Below are 26,740 nucleotides of genomic sequence, written 5' to 3' on the forward strand. Positions count from 1 at the left end.
TATATATATATATATATATATATATATATATATATATATATATATACATACACTTATTTTGCACCATTTTGTCAAATAGATATCCTGTGTTTTGGGGAATTAATTCACTCTTCACATTGAGGTATACAGAATTAAAATTGAAGAAAAAATTATCGTGTCAGTACTTAATATCGGCTGATATCCTGAGTTTAGTTATGGGAATCGGAATCTTGAGTGAAAAAGTCGGATTGGTTTGTCCTTTTTCTACCCGTTGCCTCTGTACTTAAGAGCAATGTACGACTTTTTCCTGAGAGTTGGAAGTAGATTTCCAGGTTTTTTCTTTATTTTATATACATTCTAGTTTGATAAATGCGTCAATGCCTCCTAGAGCATACTTTAATGTAGCATACAAGTATTTTCACAGCCATATATGTGACTGTGCGGTTTGCAAACGATGAACATGCACAAAGATTCAGAAAGACTTTGCGTGAATACACCACAAGTGTGCTTGTGGCATAATTGTAACATGTTTGTTGATTGTGTCTGTAGTCTCTGCGTGCGTCCCTCAGCGAGCATGTGACCCGTCTGAGCCAGCTCAACTCTGCGCTAGAGCAGGAACGCATGGTCGTCAGTAATCTGCGCTCGGAGCTGCAGATCGAGCAGTCTCGCTGTGAGGCCCTGCTGGCCCAGGAGCGGGAGCGCACCCAGCTGGCCCTCTCGCGCCTAGAAGAGGAGCGTTCACGCACAGCCCAGCTATCAGACTCGTTCTCACTTCAGGCTAAGGAGCATGCACGTCGTCTGGAGGAGGAAGCCCGCGCACAGGAGGAAGCCAGTGCCCACGACAGGAAGTTCATCCAGGACCTGCGGGCGCAGCTGGAGCAGGAAAGGCGACAGGCTGAGGAGCTTGCTGGCATGGTGGAACGTCTGCAGGCCCAGGTACTGCAGGGGAAACGCAGGCAAGAAGAGCAAAGGGAGCAAGAGGTGCAGAGGGAGCAGGAGGAGGTGAAGACACTGCGGACAGCCCTTGAAAGCCTGCAGGTAGGGAAGAGCAGATTTGCGCAAATGTAATATTGCCGTACTTGAAGGCATTGGGATACACAGTAATAATGTTAGTAATCCTCAGAAAAACTAGACAAGTCAGAACTGTCCACCAAAATATATATTTAATTTTTATGAGGTGTCATGAGGAAAACTAAGCAATTGGTAAAAAATAAAAATAATAGCATAGGGTGCAACACATCTAATCAGTCTTGCTAGCCAGACAGAATGTCTGGTGCTTTTCATTGTGTAATGTGGCCGAGAACCTTGCCAGGAAGAGACAGTTTTACTGATGAGCATAACAACCAATCCCAGCTGGCTGTTTTGGCCCAGAATGTAAGGAACAGAAGTGACCGATTCACTGTTGATACAGTTTCTTAGACGTAGTCGGCCTGAAATGGAGGCACGTCATTCCAAAACGTGATCCGCTTCCTGTTTTTGATTTTATTAATGAAACTGAAGCTCTACATAACAGCTAATTATTAATTATCACATTAGAGGTGAACTTGTTTAAGGAGATGAAATGAGCATTTCTTTGCAGACATGAAATGTGGCAGGTTTCTCTACAACGTGCTGCACCGTGTCAAAATAAAAGCCTCTCTTAAAGCATAAGACCTTAGAATAAAAGCCCTATATAAAAGAGCTATTCTGATTCTGTTGTGCTTTACACCAGATTTATCAGCAAATAACTTTCAGACAATTGAAAAATTCCTGTGAATGTCTTGTTGGTGTGGGCAGCTGTTCACTCTTGCTGACTAGCATTAAGCTGAAAACACAAACTTTAATTCCTATCAAAAATGGTCAGTGCTGCACTGAAGTGTGTTTGCTATCCCCACATCTGTGTAATCATAATGCAACAGACAAAATCTAAACAGTCATGGCCATTTTTGTATAAGATGTGAAAGATATCGTACGCTCTGGTTGTGTGGGTGGAGCATCTGAGACTGAGACCAACATCCAATAGGCTCCAATATTCAGTTTTAAATTGAGTGACGCACGCTGTTTTCTTGTGTATGTATCTACAAAACAAAACAAAAACCCACAAACTGACTGCCAAGGGCCCTCTAACACTATAGCAGTACTGCTAGGTTGAAAACCACTGATTTACACCAACTGTAGAGCGCTGGTAAAGAACAGATTTTTTTGCTGTTTATGTTGCGTGGCTATATAATCAGGTAAAATGTGATGGGCAACATTGTTCTGTTTGCTTGCGTTTGAAACACTTAGGCCAGTTAAATCTTAAAGGCCAGTGGGCTCTGGAATATTTTGTGGACAGGTGTGTAGGTAAAGCGTTGCAAAAGGTTGGGATCGCGTGCGTGCGTGCGTGGTGTGGTGTGGTTTTTCCTTATTTGGCATTTTTCTGCAGGTTTTCCTGCACAATTTCTATTTATTTCCAGAGTTGAACATATTAAGGGGGAACAAAAATGAACTAGTTTGTCCACATTTGTACTGCCCACCCCATGTGAATAATTCAGCAAACAGCAGGTGTGTTCTCTGTAAAGAATGTTAGCATTTTTTCACTTTCAATAAACCATGTAATTTGACCGGAGGTGTTATCCTTTGCATATGACTGTACAATGACACAACTCTCATTGCCAACCCCACCTGCAGGCCCAGCGGTCAGAGGTCAGCCGCAGTCTGGAGGCAGAGAGGCAGCGAGCCTCACAGCTTCAAACGGAGCTAGACTCCATGAAGGAGAAGCTGAGGGCAGTGAAGGAGAGGGAGGAGCAGAGAGAGAAGCAGAGGAGGCGCGAGAAGCAAGAGCAAGAAGACAAAGAGCGGCGACAGGAGCGCACCAAAGAGAAATTGGTATGGCAGGGAAGCTTTGTGTTTTGTTTGATTACATTTTAAATCTAAAACACAGTAGCGAATAAACAGTGTTAACAAAGGTCCTGACCTCCTCTGTATCGTAAAAAAACCAGTGTTGACCCCTTAAACTTCAGGCTTGTTACCTTATTGTATTCATCTGAAGATTCTATCAACTAATATAGAACTAATATGCAAGTTCTATAGCTGTGGGTGTGATGAATTAAAGTGTGGACACACACAAAACCTGTGCAGTTTAATAGATGCTTCATTGTGTCGCCTTTCTGTATGAATCCAAATCTGTGCTCTTTTGCCCCTTCATGCAGCTGGAGCTGGAGGTCCTGCGTGAGCGTGATCAGCAGCGTCTGAGGCAGTTGCAGCAGACTCTGGCTGACCTGGAGCAGCAGGAGAAGCGTCTCACTTCAGAACACCGGCATAGAGACGTGCACATCATGGAGAACACTCATTTATCCACGAGCCACACACGAATCAGCCACACACAGGTACATACTGTTGAATGAAAAATTAAAAGCAGCCTTAGAGGGTCAGTAGCACTGCCCAGTTTTCTCTATAGGTTATGCATAACTTGGTATTCGATCAGCTAATTGTAGTCTTAAGGTAAAAACAATGATTTTTGTCCCTCCAAAGACTATTTAAGTAACAATAGACCCAACTTTGTGTGTGTCGTAGGACTCTCCCTCCTCCTCTTCCTCGTCTCTTGTGGAGCGCCTGCTAAAGGAGAATTCTGAGCTAGCAGAACGTCTGGCAGCTTTGAGTGAGGAGAAGATTGCTCTCAAACACACTTTGTCCTGCCTGGAGAGAGACCTACAGAACCTCAAACGCAGTGAACAGGTATGTCTTTTGTGTCCATTGTGTCTGTTCCATGGGCCTAGTTTCTTTTGACCACACAGACTACCTCTGAGTAAAAGAGATGCGGTAGTGTGACGGCTACATACACCACACACATTCCACCATACATTCACACAGCGTTTGCACTTTAAAAACGATACAGTGCGCCTATACTGGAGAAAGTATTTATTGAACGTTTTTAGCTAAAAATAGCTGCCAAAACTTAAAGGATTGGTTTTCCAAGAATGTAAGTGAATTATTAAATATTGTAATATCTTCATTAGTATGTTGATTTTGTATTTGAGACCTAACCATTGAGCCAGATCTTTTTTGAGCTTGCCCATGTGAAATGAATTTATAAAGAATGACACTGTTGTATCTTTTAAGTTATTTGTTTAATAATGGCCATGAATTATGTAGCACAAAGTGTGTAGTGTTTAGTCCAGATGTTCAAGCTATAGAGTAGATATGATCAGATTCAAAGTCATGGTGTGAGTTTTCTCTGTGTTAGTTGGGAATGAGTGAGCAGAAAAAGAAACTCAGAGAGGAGTTGAAATGGAGTGATTACAGTACACTTTGAGTGAAGAGCACACATTTCTGAGGCTCCACTCACATACTTAGAAAAGCTGGTATCCCTTAAAACCCAAATTGATGCAGTTTGGATGTGAGTGTCAATAATTCTTAACTGTATTATAAAGATTTTTAAAAAGGGTCTTGAATTGCTTGGAGATGGAACTGACTGCTCTATTTAACTGTTTGTTCGTTGCAGGAGAAGGTTCTTGTGCAGATGGACTCATCTGCATTAGCAGAGAGGGTGGCCTGGCAGAAGGAGAAGGCGGCCTTGCAGGCTGCTCTACACAAGGCTGAGACAGACCTCTCAAAGGCCACGGCCAGCAACGAGAACAGACCCTTCAGTGACCTCTCTAACAGCAAGGTAATTTGGCCCAATCTGCTCTATTATGTCCTCTGCTACGAAGAGTGGAGTCTATTATCTATTAATACACTCAGAAAGGCCCATCTGATGTCAATTATCAGTCACTGTACTGATTTAAATACTGTGATTAAACTTGGACCATGCTTATGTGAAGCTGTGTATATGTGCTTTAGTGAAGCTCATGTCCTCTTGTTTTGCTCTCTGCTACAGGTGCAGAGACTCTACGAGAAGTATCTGAGGGCAGAGAGCTACAGGAAGTCGCTGGTGTATCAAAAGCGCTACCTGCTGTTGCTGCTTGGGGGTTTCCAGGACTGTGAGCAGGCCACGCTGGCCCTGATAGCCCGAATGGGGGCCCAGCCATCTCTCAGCCACACACCGACCTCCAGACCACTCAGCAGATTTAGGAGTGCCGTCAGAGTCCTCATTGCCATCTCCAGGTTGGCAGAAGTTGAATGGGTGGATGTGAATTAAATGGGTTTTGATTTTTATGTGGTAATATAGCGTTTTCTATACAGATGCCAATACAGAGACAACAGCTTTGGTTAAATACTGTTACTGTACTGAAACAGTCCATATCAGGGAAACTGAATGTGTTTTGATTAAAAAAAAAAAACATGATGTGAGAACGTATCGTTCACTTTCTAGTCCCTACAGTCCATATAAGGATGCTAAGGTGTAATGTCACAAAACTGATCACATATGCATACATCCACCTGTTCAGCCTAAAGTAGTTTAGTGCCACTCATTCATGCTGAAGTCATGTGGTGCTTAAGCCCAGGCTGCTTTTTAAACAAGGCACAATAAAGGACAGACAATCAGGTCATTTAAATATAAGTCTTAAAGACAGTAACAAAAACAGTGTTTAGTTCTAAGGAATAAAGAGGTTAAAATGTGAAAATGTGACAGTATATAAGTATTTTAGTATATAAGACCACACAAATATGAGGTGCTGCAGAAGTCAGTGGAAATTGACTTTCTAAACGTCTGTTCTTAACTGACAGTACACAACACTTTACCTGCATTTTGCATTGAAAGTTTGATGTTAAACAAACCTTTCACAACACAAAGTTTTAGCAGAAGTGGAGCTGTTGCTATTATTAGGTTAATTAAAGGGTGTTTTCTGACATTTTTATGGGTAAATATGGTGTGGATGTGTGTGTGCGCTCATTGCCCCAAACTCAATGCTGATTTCACTTCCACTTTTTATGATAAACAAGTGTGTTTGATTTTTCGTAAATCTGAAAAAAACTGCACGTACAAAATCTGACATACGTGAAGAGTTGGTAACCTCTGCTTATCTTGCCTCTCAGACTGAAGTTCCTTACTAGGAAATGGCAGAGGGCGACAAGGAAAGGTTCAATAGGAAGTGCCACAGTTAACAGTGCAGGTGAGGTGCCTCTTTAATCATGAAATAACTCCATAACTTGATTGGGTTTCGCAAAAAGGTGCATTTTAAATGACAAATTGTTGTGTAAACTGTTGTGCCTCCCAGCTATGAGGACAGAAGTTCTGAAACCACAGCAGACTGGAGCTTCATTCAACTCTCCCCCAACCCGTGACCACATCTTCACCCAGCGCGGCATGATCTCTCCTTTAGTGCCACCAGTTAAATCTCCCTTCAGACTACATAACAGGTAAAGCTCTGTGAGCTGGTTTCCTGGTCATGGATTAGTCTTGCACTAAACTGCAGTACCAGTGCAGTTTCATCACTGGAAAAAACCTAATTGATCTAGGACTAGGCTTAATCTGGAACAAGGCCCCTGTGTGTAGCACTGTTCAGGCTAATCTGCAGTAGTCATTCTGGTTGTACTACATAAATTGTGCTGTTCATTTTGTAGGGAAGTGAATCCCTTCCAGCCTCAGTTTCAGCATGTTGTCGCTGTCTAAAGAAAAACCTCTCCTTTTCTCCCCCCCCCCTTTCGTTTTTTGTCTTCTCCACCTCAGTTTAGCAGGGCAGTTGTCCTTTACATTGTGTGAGAATTTCTTGATGAATGGATCAGCAAATGCTCCAGAATTGCTTGGAATAAAATCACTTTACCTTACATTGAAAGTAAAGCACATTTTGCCCTCATCTTTAAAGTTAATTTTTGTGGAGATACTTGTTTTTCTTTGGACAGTGAGGATATCAGGCATTCCTTGTACTTGGAAATAGTATTATGATGTTTTTGATCATTTGTTGACTCTTGGTTCTCAGGGGATACCCTAGCAGTGTTCTGGCCCCGTCTGAGCGCACCATCACCCCCTCCCAGGACCAGGAGCGCTCCCTTGCCGAGTACATTCATCACCTTGAGAATGTTCAACAGCGCCTAGGAGCTATTCGGCCAGGTAACGTTTGAGACATGCCACGCTGGCTCTGAGGCAGATACCTGATCTTTACTTCAGCATTAATGACCTTAGAATCTTTGCAATTTGGTGGAAATGGTTGCACATTGGAAAATGAACAAAATAAAGAGGGGATGGTATAGAAACATTTACTTTCAGTGCACTACAACTACAACAGGAAGTTTAAAGTGAACTGCCACTCATGCTGTGTTCACACATTGGCATTAAAAATATTATTTCATGCCTCACATGACCAATGGCGGCGTACAGCCATGAAAACATTGAGATAGTTGACTGTGTCCCTGACAAAAATGGACAATTATAAGAAGAGAGCTTTAGCTGTGTTGATTCCTTATTTAAAGTGGGGGTGGGAAGCAGGAGGATTCTCTGTAGTCTTTTTTACTGGGTGATCCTGCACTTCAACAATGATGTTTGGCATTTGTGGCACCCCCAAAAAAATCACTGCCGGGTTTATTTCAGTGAACAGCAATAATTGAGAAAAAAATGAGCTCCTGACCGAACGTTGCTGCTGCCTGTGGCAAAATTTTCCATCATGGCTCCATTGAAAACAGTGGAATATCCAGTTGGTTGTCGACCACCTTCCACCAACATGTAAATGCAGCATCAGTCAATGCTTCTGGGGTGGTCAGACACTAGAGTGTGCTTCCGAGAGTCTGAAATGAATGGGTTCCCATTGAGCTTTTGTGCAAAACTGCATTTGAAGGAATTAAAATAATCATTTACAAATTATCGTTTTCTGAGCTTAGAACATAATTTTGTCATTTTTGCTTGCTTTTTGACTCCAGTGGTAGACGTGTTATCAGTGTCTTATGTATAATCAAATCAATGAGCGCAAATCACTCAGCCAGCGAGGTCATCAACTCACAAACCAATCATCTTACCGCCTCATAGAAAAACAGACACTGGAAAGCTTTCTTTTATGTAAGACTTTCTGCTTTCCAATGATAAGGAAACTCATGCATAAAAGACTAGAAATATATTTATCTGTATGTTTCCTTTTTTCTACAGTAAACGTGTTTTGGACAGCAGAACACTAACATTACTGCTAGTGCGTGCTGATTGGTTGACGAGCAGAGCAGCTCATTGGCTGTTCATGCTCACTGACATCATGAACATACATGAAGCGCTGTTTTAAACTCATAACTCGAGTTTAAAAGCTCTTAAAAATATAACAGCAGTGTTAAAATGATCTATGCTGTTCTGTGTTCAGGAAATGAATGTATTCTTTTACATTAAAAATATTTTAGCATTTATAAACTGATTTTGCTCGTGCTCCATATAAACCCATTCATGTTGGACTTGCTCAGGAGCGCCCCCTAGTTTTTAGGAAACCCAAAAGACATTACACAGCAGTAATTCTCCTCTATACAAGTTCTGATATTTTAGCACCATACTGATTTCCTCTTGCACTGCCCCCTAGTGGACACTTCACTGTAATTCACTTTGAAATCCCACTGCAGCTGAGTGATTGCACTAGCACTTGTTGCACTACCTTACACTTGGCAAGAGGGAGTGAAAGAGCACTGGTCACATATGAATCTGTCTGTGTAATCATGCACCAGCGTACAAAGCTTTATTCATCTCAGTAGTGAAGCATAGACCTTATTTGGACTTCCTTTAATCTACTCTCAGTTAATCTTACGTAGTAAATGTGACTGATTACACAAGACGGTTGGTTAACTCTGAGGGTTTTAAAGCTCCTGGATGTTCTCGCTGACCTCAACATGTGCCCTCCCGTCCTGCAGCCCCCCGTGAGGAGCGGAGGCAAAGTCTCCCTGATATGATGGGCTTTCGGCAGAAATGGTTGCATGAGAATAGAACCTGGCTGTATTTGAGTTGTTTATCACCAGGTTACATGTGGCCTTTAGGTGAGTGCAGGCTTGGCTGAGAAAGAGAAACCCCCATCTTGTGCTGCCAGTCACATTTACCTCTTTGATGTTAACACTTGGGTGTAAATTTTTTGGGTGTAAGTAAGAGGGGGATTAGAAAGTAATTAAACCTGTTTAATTGTGTATCCTAATGTCTCTTGTTTCATTTAGGTTCCCCCTCCATGCCGTCTTATTCAAGAAAGTCTGACCGATGAACAACTGAGTAACTGTCAGCAGTGACCCTTTTTACCATTGCCAGTATCTGTGTAAATTCAGTATACATGCTGCTTGATACTTGACATTTGTATTATGTAAATATTTTTTAATGTACTTTTATTCTTATGTTCTATTTGTTTCTGTTGTCAACTCAAATTATTGACTGCACTGACCGTCTGAATGTTTGGTAACAGTCACAGCTATTTTCTCCATCATATCTCTCTCACGCCAGATGGTCTGTAAATACGCTCGCAGATGTTACTGTTACATGTGCAGCTTATCTGTTTTTATGTTTGCACTGGAATCTGTAAAGAGTCAGCCACAAAGGTGCCCGTTTTGTAACCGTTTTTTATTTCCCTTTTTATATAGAACATTCTATGTGATTCAATAAATATTTTAATATTTGAAGTGTTTTCAATTTGTGCTCTGCTGAGAGTTTGTTACTCATTCATTGATTTTTAACCTTTTTTTTTTTTAACAAATGAGTTATTCACATGTTCATGTATCCCCTGCCCCAAAACACCTGATCTAGCTCTAAAGCCCATGTGTCAAACACAAGGCCCGCGGGCCACAATCCTGTTCGGCCCGCAAAATTATTTTAATTTTCTATTAATATTAGCCCGTTTCAACATGAGCTGCACTACAATCCCCAGCATGCACTGCAACATAATGTGCGTCTATAGGACAGCGCCATAAAAAGAAAAGATGCGAGGTGTCTAGTTAAAGCAAGGTTTAGGACCCTACCATACACTGGGGGCATTTAACGAGGTTTCAGTTAGTAGCAATGTAGCCTATTGATTTATTTAAAATAAAAACTAATTTTTATATTATTTTTGAATAGGTCAAGTATTCAGTGCCTGTTTTGCTGTTGCAGTTAAATAAACAATGGCCAGTTTGGGTCAAGAAGCTGCCCACGGATTTAAGATTTTTTGAGATGGCCCTCTTAGTGGTTGAGTTTGACACCCCTGCTCTAAAGGGACTGAACATCAGCTATTGGGGTGGGGAACAAGCTGAATGTGCAGGGGCGGGGGGTCCACGGGAATGCAGTGACCCACTGATGGAGTAAACGTCTCTTGGCGTGATCGATGCTACAAGGTGGTAACTGAGGCTCGTGGTTGCATTTTAGCCTCGTTCACAAAAACCTGTCAAATGTGTTTATGTACATCAGCTATGATGGAAACAGTGCTGCTGGGAAGGACGGGGGCTTTGGCTTTAGCAAGCGGTCAAATTCAGATTATTATTCTGTTTTACCACCGGTGAAGCACTAAAACTGGACTCGGCTTCCTGTCTAACCAGCTTCTTGTTCGAATTTTACCGTTCCACCTTAAATGATGCTCCACGGGAAAAATCGACCAAGAAGCTGGCTTCAGCTTCGGCAGTGACGGTGGGATGTTAGGAGAATGTAGTTTTAATGTCAGTCATAAATAATGCTCGCAGTTTTGCTGCAGGGTCTCTGAGGGCTAACGTTAAAGTCTGTTTGTGACCCTAATCCTGCAGCTAATGGACAAATACTCGAGTCCAGTAAACCTGTCCGGGTTGATGAGGCTGAAGTTAGGTTAGCTAGGTTAGCGTCTTCGTGTTTTCCGTTGCAGCATTTAAGGTGGAACGGAAATTCGACCAAGTGGTCGATTGTGTGAACAAACGCTATAATGTAGGCCCATGTTATTTAGCTGTGTGTGTTAACGATAACGATCCATAGGACGGTTATTATTCTACCATGATATAAAACACACCACAAATACTGAACCGTCAGCGGTGTGAAGGGTTAGTGCATGTAGTTCAAATCGGCGGTGAGGCTACTCGCTGTCAGAGCCCGGATAGCTCAGTCGGTAGAGCATCAGACTTTTAATCTGAGGGTCCAGGGTTCAAGTCCCTGTTCGGGCGAGTTGCCTTTTTCTTCTCCGGTGTTGTAAGTGAAGTCGAATTTGAGCTGAGTAGTCACATATTCGCGCCCTCACTGTGCCGCAAAGTTTCTCTCCTGTCTTCTGCTGAGTTTTATTAAAGGCCACACCTGTTTAGGAATGAAGACTTTGACGTAGTTTGCAAAGTGTATATATTCACTCATCAGTACATATAAACCACACAGAAGCTGAGCTGCTAAACAGTTTTAGCAGTTGGATCACAAAAACCAACACATTTACATGGACCCGCCTGTGCACATGCCCTGCAATGGACTGGTGACCTGTCCAGGGTGTATCCTGCCTTCCACCCAATGACTGCTGGGATAGGCTCCAGCTCCCCCCGCAACCCAGAAGGATAAGCGGCTTAGAAGATGTGTGTGTGTGTGTGTGTGTGTGTGTGTGTGTGTGTGTGCGCGTGTGAGGGCTGCATTTTGAGTTAAGCACAATACAGGGCAGCCAAAACAAGTCATTTACATATCATCTTAAAGGGTCCTTCAAATGCATATATATGTGTGTATGTAAGGTTTAGATTGAAGAAGTTTTCACTACACACAGACCGTTTTAAATGCGCAAATTATTAAATACTTTAATGATGAATTTACATCTGTACAAAATTTAAATATACAACACAGTCTATAAAAAGGCCCAAAACAAAATAAAGATGCACATGTATAGCTGATACGTTAGATCAGGTCAGAGAGGCCTTTTTTTACAGTCTACTCGGCCAACTGTAAAATCATTCAGCATGTACAATGGCAAGGAGGTTGAGCATCATGCATCCGGTGCATCTTGGAGTGGTTCTATTTAAGCACACGGGGGCTTCAAAAACGGCGTCAGATGATGTGACTCAGACCTTTTGTACATAAACAGTGTGATGGATTTAACGGAAAAGACAAACATGTTAGAAGTTGTATATAATTCATAACTGAACAGCTTGCCATCTATGAGAATGCCTTTAAGAACAGGGAAGGAAAGTGTTCAGATCGCCCCCTGCTGTTTGCATTAAAAAAAAAACAACTTGGAGCATAATGTGATGTGCATCACCCATATGAAGCCATATTTTAGTTTACATCAATGACCAAAATGATTTATTGACAAGACAGAAACAGATTTTACAAGCGTCTGTGGGGCGAATTACATCACTGTCACGTCCCTCAAAGCGCCACCAGCACCAAGCCATGGGTTTTGTTGTTCAATTGTAGTTCTGTAGCCTTGAAAAATATTACGCTGTACTGCACTCACTGCTGCTGTGGCCATAAAATGGCTGTGTCACAAAAATTCTGGCTTTAAAGGGGCATCCTGACCTAAAACTAGCGTTATTTGTCATGTTGTGTAATATTAGCACAGCACTGTATCCCTCAGCCTCACCTGTTTGACCCAACTTACGATTTTGTATCCTTTTTGTGTTCTTTCACTACAATACCCAGCATGCCTCACAAAAATATTTCCTACATCCACTGAGAATCGCTCACCCACAGTGAATAAAAAAGCACTGATGGTGCAGAAGCCAATAAATACAGGCGAGACGTCCGGATTCCTAGTAGAAACATACGGCCAAGTATCCACCGCCAAAGCACTTGTAGTTTTTCTTAAGTTCCTCCCACCTTCAGGATACATCATCAAAAGTGTGTTTTTCTAGTCTTTAGAATGGTTGATCTCACTCCTCAGACTATTATGGCATCACTGCAGGACATAAGTAGGCATGTTTACATCAGACATAGTCATTGAGACATTGTTCATTTTGCCAGAGAGCCCCTTGAAGTCATTTTAACCTGCTATCACCCACACTTCCCTTTGGCAAAATGCATGGCAAATTTGAATGTTTTAAATGCAACCAGCAGAGGGCGTAGGTCTGCACCTTCTCTCCCCATAAGTCTATACTTCCAAATCACCACCATGATATTGAACATCCATCCTCCTTCTCCCTCCAGTTCAATCTCCTGAGCTGCAGACAGCAAAACTAAAGACGTTCCTGACAAAAGCCTGGATTTTCTGGACATACTTAGGCACAAAACCTGGTATGAAACATGTTTACAAAAAGCGAAATGATATAAACTTTGAAACATCCTTTGGATTCTAAAAGGTTAAAGTGCATTCTTGTTTCAAATTTGTGCAAACAGTAGAAGAGTAAAGAGCATGCATGTCAGAGTGCAGTGTCTTATCCAGTGCCATGCTTCAATAGCTTTTAGTGGTTTTCCCTCGAGCTGTAAAACAATATGTGCTGTTTTCAGGCTCTCTGGCACAGTACTTACACAAAACAGGACTTAGCAAAATGATTAGTAATCAGATTTGCTTGAGCATCCTCTGGCACAGTACACAAATTTAGTAATCAAATATGCATACACATTTAAGGTTCATTTTAAGAGTCATTATCAGTTCATTATCTCTGTTTGGCTAATTTGAAAGCACACTGGGGCAACTTAACAAACAAATCAGACTTTTTGCCTTCACCCATCTAAAACAATTCTCTTCTTAACTGCATGAAAATTATACAAGCAAAATATGTATCACCTCTGATTCAAACAGGATAATTCATTGCAGCCTCATAACTTGTCATGGATACCTCAAAAATGTGACAGATCAAGTTCTCGAATATCATTTGCCCAAAAACAATGATAAAAATGATAATGATGATGATTGACAGTGCTTTACCTACTCAGGGAAAATGGTTGTGAACACATCCCATATTCATGGAATACCTTCCTTGAGTCTTTCGCTAAAGTCAGCTGTTGATGTTGCAGGGCGGCAAGCTGTCTTGAATGTCAGTGCTGTCATGGTTGAATAAATATGGTTTTATAACTGAAGTAGATTCTTGTTTGGAGTCCTCCAAAGGTGCCGAGAATCCTATTATGTCACCTTTAAAAAAATGACAAAAACTGAGTTATATTTTATAAAGTTCTGAATAAAAATCAAGCACAACGGTTTTACATTTTTATAGTGTATACTGATCCCATCATTTAGTTTATTTAATGATGTATGGCTAATGTCATAGTAACACTAGAAATTTCCACACAGCCTTGTAAAATAGGCATGACTAAGACTCCATTATCCAAAAAAAAGATAATAAACTACTCAGGACAGCACAGTGCTGCACCCTGAGATGTAGCAAAATGTGTAGATAATTGGCTGGCAGCAGTGGCATGTGTGGAGCTGCACTTAGCCCAGAAGTTAACCTAGCAGTTAGCACCTGCCCAACATAAAGAGTATAAACACCAAAGTTTATGTGTTTATTCACAGCCAGTGAGGAACAAACGTGAAAAATGTTTCTACTAAAACACACAAGAAAACTCATGTGCAGTGAAAACAAGTTCATAAACAAGTCCTATTTAGAGGAGTCCGGAAGCATCATACCTGGGAGAAAAATTGTGATTTTAACATAATATTCTTGCGCATGCTGAGAGTAAAATGCAGAGGTAGCTGCTATGGAATTACTTCACTGTGTTCAACAACTTTGTAAGTACAAGTACAACTTCCAAAAATTGTACAGTTAACTAGGCATCTTCACTTTTTTTGTTAAAATGTATTGCTTACCAAGTATACCAAGGTCTGTGTCAATGGGTATGAAATTTGGCAGACATCTGCTGAGACCTCATATCTTTCATTTTAAAATCTTTGCCCATTATTTTGCTCTATTGGCTCCATAATGGGGCTTAGTGCTTGGACCCTGATGATCGCCACTTGCAATGTAACGCGTAGACTGTCACTAAGCTCTCATTACAGTTGTGACAGTTCAGAGACATCAACGCGTTCTACATCAATTTCAGACGAAAAATAAATGAAAACTGATGGTTCTGATTGCTAACAAAGATAATTAATCTACACAATTTACATGAATGGCATGTTCATAACTCAAAACAGCAAATTTTGTCATAAAGCAATGAGTTTTACATGTACGTAAAATTAATGTTTTCTTAATTTTGGATTTTCAGCGCTGCTATACGAAGCCCCGCTGCTTCAGCGCTATTGGTGAAGAATGCAAATTTGTGTGTCAAAGTTTACCACAGTTGAACCTGATTTCAAGTTTCACAATTGAACATTATTTGCTCCGGAACTTGAAGCAAGACTGCTCGTCATGCTGAATTCTACTGAAATTGATCCACTTTCGCACACAAAACTTTGCTGACAACAAAGCTGGAGAGACTGATAACAGTAAACTGTATTATATACAGTACACTGTATAATTTTATCATCTTTCTGTTTGCAGTTCTATGCAGCACCCACTGATATCTGTATACTTAAATTACAGTGTCCATCTTTAATTCAGATGAGTGCTGTCTTACCTTATGGATGTGTGGAGGTAGCTCATCTTCAGAACCCTCCTCTGGAACAGGGTCATGATGACGGCCTGTCTGAGGTTCCTCTGACCAACCACCCATCGGCATCCGAGCTGTCCTCTGAACCCGAGGGCCTCCACACAGGGACTCTGCAGGACAGAGATATACTGTCATTTGATGTTCCTTTTTAAAAAGTCGTGTAAAGGTTAACATGTAACAGCCTTGTACTAATTCACTCAGCTTCACGTTCACTGACACTGTTTTCTATGATCTGAAGACAAATCACATAATACCGAGTAACTCAACATCTTTTGAAACCTGCTTCACCAGTTGTTTTAGTACCTGCTGTTTCAGTAGTTTCACTGCTGTTACCTGTAGTTCCTCCATAACGGCGCTGGCTGCTGCTTTGGAGTGCTGCCCCCTCCTGGCTGGGAGTGGTGGCGAAGGGGAAAGTGCTGGAGCGGGGGAGGTTGCGGATTGCTTCCACATCGTCATGGACGCTCTCACTGCTCTCGTCACTCTCCTGCCTGTGCCATGTGTGCCGAGACAGCTCTCCACGGGACTGCTGCTTATGCATCTGAACATGTGAACACATTACATCAGTCAGGATAACAGAACTAATAACTCTAAAGCAACCTAGTATTACTCGAACATGCAGGGACAGACCCAGATGGAGCCTGAGCATGGAGTAAAAAGAATTGTGTGTGTATCACCACAGGCACTGCAATTGTGTCCAAGACTAGACCTAACCTACGTATGGAAAACCAGCAATTAGTCAGCTTGTTAATCTGTCTGCATGAAGTCTGCATAAATCATCTAACTTTTTAAATAATCACTAACTTTTAAATTGTGTTGTTGTGCACAGAAGTGTATAGAAGAGACCATGTGAACAGTATAATGCTTTTCCAAAAATGCTTGAATACTGTACCTCGTGCATGTAGAGGGCATGAATGCTCATCTCTGTTGAGGCATATTCTGATAGGACCAAGCTGGTCAGCTGACCTTCCCACGCACTGCTGCCTGAACTGACAGTACGGGCATCAGTCCTGATGGATATAAGTGAAAGAAAAACAGTCTTGTTATCAGGATGCCTTTATGGTGTGGGTATATATGGGAACTGTGCTGCAAAGGCAGCCCATTTTGACTGCTATTGTTGTGATGTCACAAGAACAAACTCATTTACATATATTCAACATACACTTTTACCCTGCCCATTCATGCTGAAGTTATAAGGAGTGTTTTTGAACAAACAGCCAATCAGAACAGAGCTCATTTACGCATCAGTTTTATAGGCACAGTGACAAATTAAATCTACTTTTAGACTACTGTGCTGAAATCTTTGAGGGAGTCAGAAGCCATATTTCTCGTACCCTGAACCCGCCATGGCTCGTCCCGCTGCCACAGCAGGGTGGTCCGGTCGGGGCAACCTAGCGGAGGGGAAACTGCCCCGCAGGTGCAGGCTAGTGCTGAGGGGGGAGAGCGAGCGCAGGGCAGACGCCCCCTCACTCACACCGATCGACAAGTGATTGATTATGGAGCCGTCTCGACCCAGATGCAGGGAGGCTAAGGATGGGGGTCCAGCCAGGAGGTTAGCAATGAGACTTCGGGGCTGGGATTGAAAAACACACAGATAAGTCCTGTTTGTCTTTGGATGTAATTGTAAGATGTAAGATGTAACTAGACTACAAAACCATATGTTTTGTTGTTTTTGTTCTTACTTCAGAGTGTCTGTTTCATGGTTGTTCTTAGTCTTATTGTATGTTTGTTTCCTGTTTACTGTTCTTTAGATTTTTTGTTCTTTATTGTTTCTGAGTGCACACTAAGGCAAATTCCAGACAGCTGTGTTGGGAACAGATTTCTTTACAATTGTAGAAACAAAGTCACAGTGTCTATAATGAAAATATAGCCATTTTATTTACTATCCATAATGATAAGTGAACCTGCACATAACCTGAGTTACATGTAATTATATTATATGTATTATATTTAATGCTGATAATGATAAAAATAAAGTACATTATAAATAAAAAATAAATACAGTAAATCTAAAACTATTTTTCCTTACCATGGCCTACCTGTTTCTCTCCACCAATGGATTTGGAAAACTATGTTTTAAGCCAAAGCTTTATCTCAAAACTATCATAAAACAATGTCTCAGACATCAGGCAACATATTTGTACCCAAATTAAGCTATAGCCTCCCACGAGGGAGCTTTTAGTGGCATTCAACGCTTCAAATGTCTGGTTCCTATCCTCATCACTGTGTTTCTCTAGAATAATACATTTCTTATCCATTACTCTGACTATATTTTCACATCTTAATGATTTAATTATACAGTAATAATCAGTGGAATTGCCCTTTAATCATAAATATATAGCAGCATAACACTAAAATTTACGTAAGACTAATTCTAACATCTGAGATGTGGACAAACCCATTACTCAGTCCCAGCACGTCCATCACATGTACGTCAGTCATCTCTGAACACCACTTACCTCAGACTCTGACTGTAAAGAGTGAGTAGATGTGAAAGCATGATTTTCCGCTGCGGTCCCCTGCTGCCCCCCAGTGGCCTCTCTGTGCACTTTCTCCTTCAGCTGGCTGATGAAATGGGTGCTTTCTCTCGGTGGTTGCCATTGTGGGTTAGTGATGGCGAAATGCATGAGTGACAGCTCGGTCTTGCCGTCCTCAGCCTGCTGATAGATAGAAGCCTCCGTTTTCCCAGCAGACATCCACTGAAATGGACCAATCATAATCAGATGTTCAGGTCAAATTAGTAAGAAGCATCTGAACTTATTTGAAAACATTCACAGTCTGTCTTAACGAAGGGAACAATGTTTTTTATAAAAAAAGCTTTAAAACTGGAAGGTGTAACGGCCTCACCGCTGGATGGCCATGCTGACGGACATCCATCTGAGCAAAAGAACAGGTGTCTCCCACTCCCACCACCTCTACAGTGAAATTCCTGAAGAAGTCAATTATCTCTAGAGATTTGCGGCGCAGGCAGAAGATGAGGATGAAGGGTGTGATGACAGGACTCAGAAGCTCCTCCAGGATAAACACCTGCCAGACAAGAAGAAGAGGGCTGAGCACTTCAGTTGAACAAGGGAAAGGGGAGAAACGTTGAACATAAAGCTTAAAGGAACTGTGCAAAATCATTTCAACCTCCATGTTACCATATAGATTCTTGGGAACTCTAATTTGCAGTTTTTGAAAGATGATTCGGTAACACTGTACAGGAACTACGTGTAAGTGAGAAATTCATGGCATGAACTCACACATCACATATATAACGTGACATAATTTTGAAATGCTCATTAAATCCATTAATTAATGAGTAACGAACTTGAAATACAATGAATTAAAAAACTGATGTTTGGCGTATACTGCACAATGTGATCAATTATATATTAAATTATACATATCTTCTTTTCATATCGCATTAATTACTGATTTTAACAACATGTTTCAGCAATTATTCACTAATATTTATCCTGAATGTGTGATCACGTAATTTTACTGTACTGTTACTATGCAATTCATTAACTTACTGTATCAGTCAAAAAGGCTTTATGACCATAAACACTTTGAACAATAATAAATGTAATTTGGATTTCTCTTGAGTCGGCCCACCCTATCATTGGTAGCAAAGGCTATTTATTCCCTGAATAAACTTTAATGTATGCAGGATCATATCATGATCAAGCATACAATAACCATACAGTGTGTTTTTAAATCATTACACAATATTGCCACTGTTGGGATAAAACCTCATATGGCAACTTTACAGGAGAAGGAAAAATGTTCAGAACTTTAAATGGAGGTTAACAGAACTAAATTTGCTCCCAAGTAAATTCTAGCACTCCATTCGTCATGAAATAAACATACTTCAAAGGGAATTAGCATCTTCAAATTCTGTTCTAAAAATGGAAAAACAACAAAAATGTAAATACAAGGTTTTGTTCCGACAGCAATGATATGTTCATTACTCTGTAATGCATGTATGTTATGAATGCTAATTGATTATGGAATTGTAATGAAGTATTGCTGTACTGCTTATGAATATGCCATTAATGCTTTATATACGTGTAGTTTCTGTGAAGCATCACCAATAACTTTAAAGCCTTTTCTTTGTTGAGACTGCCTCTGACTACTGTGTTGTTTGTGCTATTTTCCAGAATTAGATGTGACACCAGAGTCAGCACAAATTTAAATATAGCACGTACGACTGCACCATGTAAAACTGTTAGAAAATGTGTGAAGAGGAGACTGACACAAACGCAGGATGAATATCAATGACACCACCAGAGTCCTCTATAAGCGTGGATATATACCAGGACATTGCAGATATTATTTTTTTCTGAGGGAACTTGGTGAAGGTGAATTCCACCATTTTTTATCTGCATAATTAAATCATCAATATATGACTATGAAATCTTACATTCTAGAGAAACTTGCCAAGTCAGAACTGTTCGCAAATAGGACATGATGGGAACCAGATGTCCGAGCCTCTAAAAGCTCCCTCACAAAGTTATTACGTGAAATGGTTAAGAATAATTTGCCTGATGCCGGGGACATTGTTTATGATAGTTTTGAGATTCTTTGCCTAAAACTTATGGGGCAAGATAGAAACCAGACATCTGAGTTTAGTGCCTCTAAAAGCTACTTTGGAGAAAGTTATTACATGAAATGATTATGGACAGGTTGCCCGATGCCTGAGGTATTTAAAATGTATTTTTAAAAGCCATTAGTGGTGTAGGATACATGCAGGTTATTGTAATGCAAAATAAAACACAAAAAAAACTCTTTCATACTGACCACTATTTTATCATTATCAACGTTCTATATAAAACTCAGAAAACACGCAGGCTCACTAATCATTTTAGATAACACACAAAATGGCTATATTTGCGCTGTAGACATTCTGACTCCCAGTTCCGATCACTATTGGTAAGTTTCTCTACAGTGAACCATTTCGCATCAAACCACTCTGAGTGACTTTGTTTACATCTCAATGACTAAATTATGCAGAAACTGAAAAATCAGTGGAAAGACTTTGACTGTTTGTCTGATCACAGTAAATTTTAAGACATGCATAATGACTGTTAGGGAGTTCTGCAAAGCAGGGTGTTTCAAACTCCTCAACATTTTGGTGTACAGCAAAATTGTTTTTGTGAGAATCTACTGGACAACAGCTTACAGCTTTGTATTGGAAGAGCTGGGCAAACTCATCTCTGGTTTCATAACGGTGGGCATTGCCTTGCCAGTGGTCCGGCATGTAATGGATGTGTGCTAGGATCACTTTGAGCAGCTGCTCTGGGCAAAACACCATATGCTTATCAGGAATAAATGACCTGTATCAGCACAAACACACAAAGAGGTTGCAAAACAGTAAGTCAAAAACTCCTCACTAGTATCAACACAGTATTTCTGCTCCCAAGTCAGACAAGCAGTACGCACCTGCAGACCGTAACGCACACCCCCAAGAGCGTGATGCTGCTGAGAACATGCTCCACAGCCAGCACGTCCTCATCATAGATAGTCAAGGCAATAAGCACAGCTAGTATGGAGCCGGCAAAGAACGCCACATTCTTGGCAACCACTGTGAGAAGTGGCGACATGAAGCAGTTCATGTACTTGGAGGAAGCCTTGTAGCCCTTGCTGAGACGTGACATCAGCTCATGGTCCAGCTCGTTGAAGTGGCGCAGGTAGCAGCGGCCGTACAAAGACCAGCAGCGCGCCCCCAGGATGCCTGGCTCACGTTTGATGACCTCCGTGTAGCTGAAGAACGCGTAGAGGATCTGCCAGATGAGAATGACTGGGCACAGGAGAAGGTTTGCAATACCGATCCACAAGATTCTAGAGCTCAGGCGTTCTGCCAGTTCTAAACGGTTTCCTCCGCGTTTATATTCCGACTTCAGACTCCACTCATTCTCAAAGAGAGAGCCAGGACCCCAGAAAAAGATCAGCTCAAAGTTGTACTTGAGACCCCGAGTGTAGAAGACACTGTCACCCAGAAAAGGTAAGCGGAAACGGATGGGGAGCAGAGACTTGTTCACCATGGCCACCATGTAGTTCTTGAAGCGCAGAATGCGGTGGTAGATGTCCAGCTCAGTCAGCTCCTTCTTGTGGATGCAGATCTGATGCTCTTTCTGGATCTCGATGATCCGTGCCTGCACCTCTTGCCAGGTGAAATAAGGGAGATCTGCCTGCAAATTAAAGAAGAACAGCCTAATATTTCCACTAGAAAAAAGTGTCACACAGATAAATGAGAACTTTGATCTTGATAAGTGGGACTAAAACTCTTGGAGAGCCTACAGACTTACCATTGACATCTTCAGAGCATTTATGTAGAATGATCGGATCTCCCAGTAGCAGCAGACATTATAGATAAATTTTACTAATCGATGGAGCCAGAAGACCCCTGAGATCACCAGAATGAAAATAACGAAGACATTATCATGGATCCTAGAAGGTCAAGGAACAAGAACATGTGTATCAGATAAAGCGCTCAGGATAATCCACCTGGAGACTGTTTTATTTACTTAAAGGGGCTCTCAGACTACAATGAAAAATGTAATCATTCCTTTATTTATTGGTAACAAACCTACTTGCCTCCTACAGCAGGGCCACAATGGGCTCTAGAACATTATTTTTTAGTTTAAAGACTGAGAAATCTCTCTTCTGATGATGTATCTTGAAGGTTGGTGGAGCTTTTGAAGAACTACAACAGCTTTGGAGCAGATCATTGAGAGGAAATGTTTTTTGGCTAAGTGGTGAATGCAGAAGGAACATTACAGCTAGGCAGCCAAATATCACATTTATATTAGTTAGCTTCTACTTTGGACGCTACACAAGCAGTCAGGATTTCATTACCAGGGTGAGTGGGATTACCAACAGTTGCATGATATATTTTCGTAATGCATGCTGGGTCTTGCAGTGAGAGAACATTGATGGACGGAAATACATGAATTCTGTCAAACCAGTGAGGCTGAGGTTTGACAGAATACTGCATTACATGACAAATAGCACATTAAATGCTAGCTTTAGGCCACATTGCCCCTTCAATGACCATGACTGGACTTACCGAGCGCTACACACATCCATCGGAAGAAAGGCATCAGGAAGGGTCACCTTAGAAGAGTCAGTATGATTGACTAATTTGTTGGCAAAGAGGATGTCATAGTCTACACAGTTGGCCAGAAACACTGTGAATGTCACCACAAAGACCAGTTGTCTGGAATGAAAATCAAAAAGGTTTTTACAGTTGAATAAAAAGCACAAATTCACACAGTTACAAGTCATGCAGAGGATGTACTCCTACCAGCTCAACAGGATGTGGTGATGATGATATCTTTCATAGTGTGCTATTGTGTTCACCTGTGTTCAAGACTGGGTAGCCAGGTAGTAAGCTGTTCATAAACTGTTCATACTTACACAAGCTCAAAGAGTTCCCCCAGTAACATGCAAGTGAATCCATTCTTCTGATGAAGATTATAGACGTAGCAAAAGTTAAAGAAAATCAGTGACTGATGCTGAGAGCTGACGAAAAAAACATAACCCGGTTTACGTGTTATTGCCAGAAATGTTTTGCCTTACCTGCTAGAAACAGTAACACAAGATTATGGTGTTTATTCTGAAAACACTTTAAACCCCTAAAACAAAAAGGATATTCTCTGGAAGAAGAGATCCAAGTTTTCTATGTGGTGCCATTGAGCTTAAAAGAGAAAAAAACAGACTAGTATTAGACTGCAGTAATAACAATAATCTGCAATTTTGCATATGGTCACGCAGGGTCATCAAATCTACAAAGAACTAGACTTAATAACACTCATCCAACACAGAGGAAAGACTGATCGAATTTATGAGCCATCCAGGTAAACTAACCGTTCAACGTAACTACCAGCTATTACAAAATCAAGAATGTGGGTATAGATGTTTAAATCTTCTAGAACGTTAGCTTACATTTGGACCCCTCTGGTACATGGACCAGCAGGTTCTCCTCTCCTGGAGGGGAGTCACTGTAGGAAGCCTCCAGGCGTTGGTATTCTGTGTCGAAATGGGCCATGATGCTGCTGTCTACTGCCTGGACATGAAAGAGGGGAAGAGGGAAAAAGAGTCAATGTGGTTGAAGCAGTGAATTCTCAATCCTGGTCCTACAGTATCTCTGCTCTGCATGTTGTGGTGTTTTTTTCCTGCTAGTTTGTTGTAACTGTAACTGTGCATTAATATTTGCAGAAAACACATATTTTTTGTTCAATATTTTGCTACAGGTTGTATTTACTTTGTTGATTTTTGAAATAAAAAGAAGTAAATTTAACCAGCTATCGATCAAACTATGAAACAATGGCAATTATTAATGCATGTTACTTTATGTTACATTTACTTAAAAGATGAAAAAAAACAGTAATTATGGCATTGCAAAAGTTTGGATACGCCCCTGTGTCAGTACTTAGGAGTTTTTCTGTTCCTGTTTTAGGAATTGCCACCCACTCTTCCTTGCAGAACGCCCATAATTAAGCAATGCTTTCTGGCCATGTTGCATGCACAACAATGTTTACACATTTTAATGATGTTTAAGTCAGTGGAATGTGTGGGTCAGTCCAGCAGCTTCAGTTTGAATAATTTTAAAGTAGTTCATGGTGGATTTTGAGGGGTGATGGTCCTGTTGTAGAAGCCAGCCTCTGTTCAGCTTCAGTTTCTTGACTGTGTCACGTTTGCTTACAGAATTGATACTGACGTTTAGTGGAATCACGTCTTCTGTCCACCCGTGCAATGTTTCCTGTGTCACTGGCTGCCACACAACCCACAAGCATAATAGATCCACCCCATGCTTAACAGTTGGCAATGTTCTTTTCATCAAATGCTGTTCCTTTTTTTTCTTGATCTTTAGTGATTGTAGCCAGCGAGTTCCATTTTTACTTCATCAATCCACAGCACTTGTTTCCACAATGCCTCTGGCTCCACAGGTTATTTTGCATACTTGAGCCATTAACTTTTATGGTGGTGTTGCAGGAAAGGTTTCCTTCTGATGACTCTTCCATGCAAATCAGGTTTGTGAGGTCATTGCAGAGTAGGATAGTGCACCACCAATCGTGTCAGCTAAACCTACCTACATGTCATTGGCTGTCATATGGGGGTTTTGCTTTGCCTTTTTGGCCAGCATTCAAGTAGTTCTGTCAATGAGTTTTCCAAATCTGGCCTTGCTTTCTACAGTTCCACTTCTTACATTATGGACAAAAGAAATTGCAAGCTGGAAGTGCTTTGATATCTTTTTATAGCCTTCGCCTGCTTTGCAGGCATTGTTTAGCCTTAGTTTTCAGATCCTGAGCCGGCTGCTTCGAGAAGCCCATGGTTGCTGAGTGTCAGCACCAGGTTTGAAGAGTCACAGAATTTATTATGCTCTGAAATTGTAATCAGGTGACAACTCCTAATGACAATACCTGACCTGACTAATCCCAAGTCAATTTAGGCCTAATGAGTTAATTCATTTTTGAGACTTTACAACTAAAATGGTGATCAAAAGGGTGTTCACATGATACAGTTACTATTTTATGACTGTTCTATGTTATATAAAACTAACATTCGCTGGAAAAAAATTATTAGCTTGTTAACTTTGTTTCACTTCAAAAATCAACAAAATGTGTAATGTGCAACTAAAAGGGAGTCCAACAGGGTGCCATGGTCACTATTTTATGACTGTTTTATATTTTAAGACCAGTAAAATCAGCTGAAATGAGTGAGAGTAGGGGAAACTGGGGACCACTGAGTTACAGCAAGTGAAACTACAAGAAGGTGAGGGTAAGGGTTCGGGGAATTAATATAAGGGGAAACTCCAATTTTGCATTTGGTTATTGCCGTTACTTTAAATGAAGGGACCTCAGAAACATGAGGGCGAGGGTCCAGGTTTAGGGCAAATGTGTGTAGAGCCAAAGAGAACAACCAGCTAGGTAGATTAAAATAGTGGCACTTAAAGTAAATTAACCTTTATAGAACCGTGATATGACCTTTACAGGGTCAAAAATACTTGTGTATTCGTGGGCTGCCCTCAGGCCTCTGGTCAGAATTTTGAACAGCTGTAAGAATGAAAACATGTCTGGGCATTTTCGGGAGCTACCACTGCGAAACAGTGGCCTAAACCAATATGATAAACGCTATGTGCGCTGTCTAATGCTGGTATGGCAGTATTACAGAGAAGTACAGAGCAGCAAAACCAGCATGACATCACACCAACAACCTTCTGGTGGGGAAACAAGGGATTTATGAAGGAATCTTACCTTATTATGTGGCGACACACCCTCAGCACCCTCAAGCTGCTCTCCCACATTTTCCCTCCGACATTATCCAGCGTGAACCCTCGAATAATCTGCGGCCACAGAGCCAGTCCGAGCTTTCGGAGAGGAGACTGAACTCGGCCTGTGTGCCCTTTTTTCTGATGACAGACAATCCGCGATCAGCCCAGCGCCTCAAACCAACATTTACTGTTACATAACCGACATACTGGACGTGCACGAAGGCGTTATGAACTGACAATATTGACAATACATGAAGCAACTCCCAACAACAGCCTCAGAAACGAGCAGCAAAAACAGGACAGGCCCGTCACGCCGAACACAGCGACAACAACAGCACCAACAACCGCTGAACGGGGGCGGGCGGCGCCCGTCAGTTCACATTCTTACCTCCTTCAAAGAATGCAGCCCGGCTGTGTGTCACCATGAGATTTTGCAGTGTATTTAGTTTCTCTTTTGCCTCTCCATTTCGGTCACGTTATTTTGGTTTCGGTTCTGACAGCGCGGTAGCAACCTAGCTCGCCCTTCTGGTGAGCCGTGGCCAATCGCATGCGCGCAGCACGAGATGGACAGCGAGGAGAGCCAATAGCGTGCCGAGGGCGGGCCTACCTACCTCGAGCACAAACAAGATGTGTCTATTCTGAGTAATAATGTGACCCGTAATAAGCAATGGCTTTGTGTTTCCACTTACACACTCTCTCTCTCTCTCTCTCTCTCTCTCTCTCTCTCTCTCTCTCGGCCTATGAATTGTCAGTCCATCTTTTTGGTTAACACCATATCAGCCATAACATTACAACTTGTTCCTACCCTCATTGTCTGTTTCATCAGCTTCACTTACTATATAGGTGCACTTTGTAGTTCTACAATTGCAGACTGTAGTCCATCTGTTTGTCTGGATGCACTGTTAGCTCCCTTTCACCCTGTTGTTTAATAGCCAGGACCCCCACAGGACCACCTCAGAGCAGGTATCATTCAGGTGGTGGATCATTCTCAGCACTGAGAATGAGTGGTGAGACGTGGTGGTGGTGTGTTAGTGTGTGTTGCACAGGTACGAGTGGATCAGACACAGCAGTGCTGCTTAAGTTTCTAAACACTGTGTCCACTTCCTGTCCACTCTATTAGACACGCCTACCTGTGTATTATAACGGGTGTGTGGAATACCAGCTGTGGCTGCAGTCCCATTTAAAGGGAGATTCCACTGACTTTTTATGTCCTGCATAATTCAATCACTGAAATGTAA

At 41.4% G+C, this 26,740-nt stretch overlaps 2 protein-coding genes and 1 non-coding gene across 4 annotated transcripts in view; 2 read left to right on the forward strand and 1 right to left on the reverse strand.

The window, feature by feature from the left end:
• The window catches only part of pcnt (pericentrin), a 52,877-nt gene extending 43,471 nt beyond the window's left edge, over positions 1 to 9,406 (forward strand). For both annotated transcript variants that reach the window (XM_036569891.1, XM_036569893.1), the window contains 10 exons: positions 529 to 1,017; positions 2,629 to 2,826; positions 3,150 to 3,326; positions 3,514 to 3,675; positions 4,442 to 4,606; positions 4,817 to 5,043; positions 5,917 to 5,993; positions 6,099 to 6,240; positions 6,801 to 6,931; positions 8,989 to 9,406. In XM_036569891.1, the coding sequence (XP_036425784.1) occupies positions 529 to 1,017; positions 2,629 to 2,826; positions 3,150 to 3,326; positions 3,514 to 3,675; positions 4,442 to 4,606; positions 4,817 to 5,043; positions 5,917 to 5,993; positions 6,099 to 6,240; positions 6,801 to 6,931; positions 8,989 to 9,032 (1,812 nt within the window). In that variant the 3' untranslated portion in view covers positions 9,033 to 9,406. The remainder of the gene's footprint in view (positions 1 to 528; positions 1,018 to 2,628; positions 2,827 to 3,149; positions 3,327 to 3,513; positions 3,676 to 4,441; positions 4,607 to 4,816; positions 5,044 to 5,916; positions 5,994 to 6,098; positions 6,241 to 6,800; positions 6,932 to 8,988) is intronic.
• A 1,438-nt stretch (positions 9,407 to 10,844) lies between these two features.
• Positions 10,845 to 10,917, forward strand: trnak-uuu. Its single transcript has one exon. It is a non-coding gene; the product is annotated as a tRNA-Lys (tRNA).
• Positions 10,918 to 11,492: 575 nt separating this feature from the next.
• atg9a (ATG9 autophagy related 9 homolog A (S. cerevisiae)) lies at positions 11,493 to 26,058 on the reverse strand. The gene is made up of 16 exons (XM_036569920.1): positions 25,891 to 26,058; positions 25,486 to 25,640; positions 23,174 to 23,294; positions 22,882 to 22,925; positions 22,646 to 22,710; positions 22,296 to 22,445; positions 21,535 to 21,676; positions 20,669 to 21,417; positions 20,409 to 20,562; positions 18,092 to 18,271; positions 17,704 to 17,943; positions 16,579 to 16,817; positions 16,137 to 16,254; positions 15,581 to 15,785; positions 15,215 to 15,357; positions 11,493 to 13,790 (listed from the first exon to the last, which is right to left on the reverse strand). Exons 3-16 carry the CDS (start codon positions 23,274 to 23,276, stop codon positions 13,782 to 13,784), a joined length of 2,541 nt encoding a protein of 846 aa, XP_036425813.1. The 5' UTR covers positions 23,277 to 23,294; positions 25,486 to 25,640; positions 25,891 to 26,058; the 3' UTR covers positions 11,493 to 13,781.
• Between the last annotated feature and the right edge of the window lie 682 nt (positions 26,059 to 26,740).

The sequence above is a fragment of the Colossoma macropomum genome, unplaced genomic scaffold (genome assembly GCF_904425465.1).
Source record: "Colossoma macropomum unplaced genomic scaffold, Colossoma_macropomum, whole genome shotgun sequence".
In the NCBI taxonomy this organism is placed as follows: Eukaryota; Metazoa; Chordata; class Actinopteri; order Characiformes; family Serrasalmidae; genus Colossoma; species Colossoma macropomum.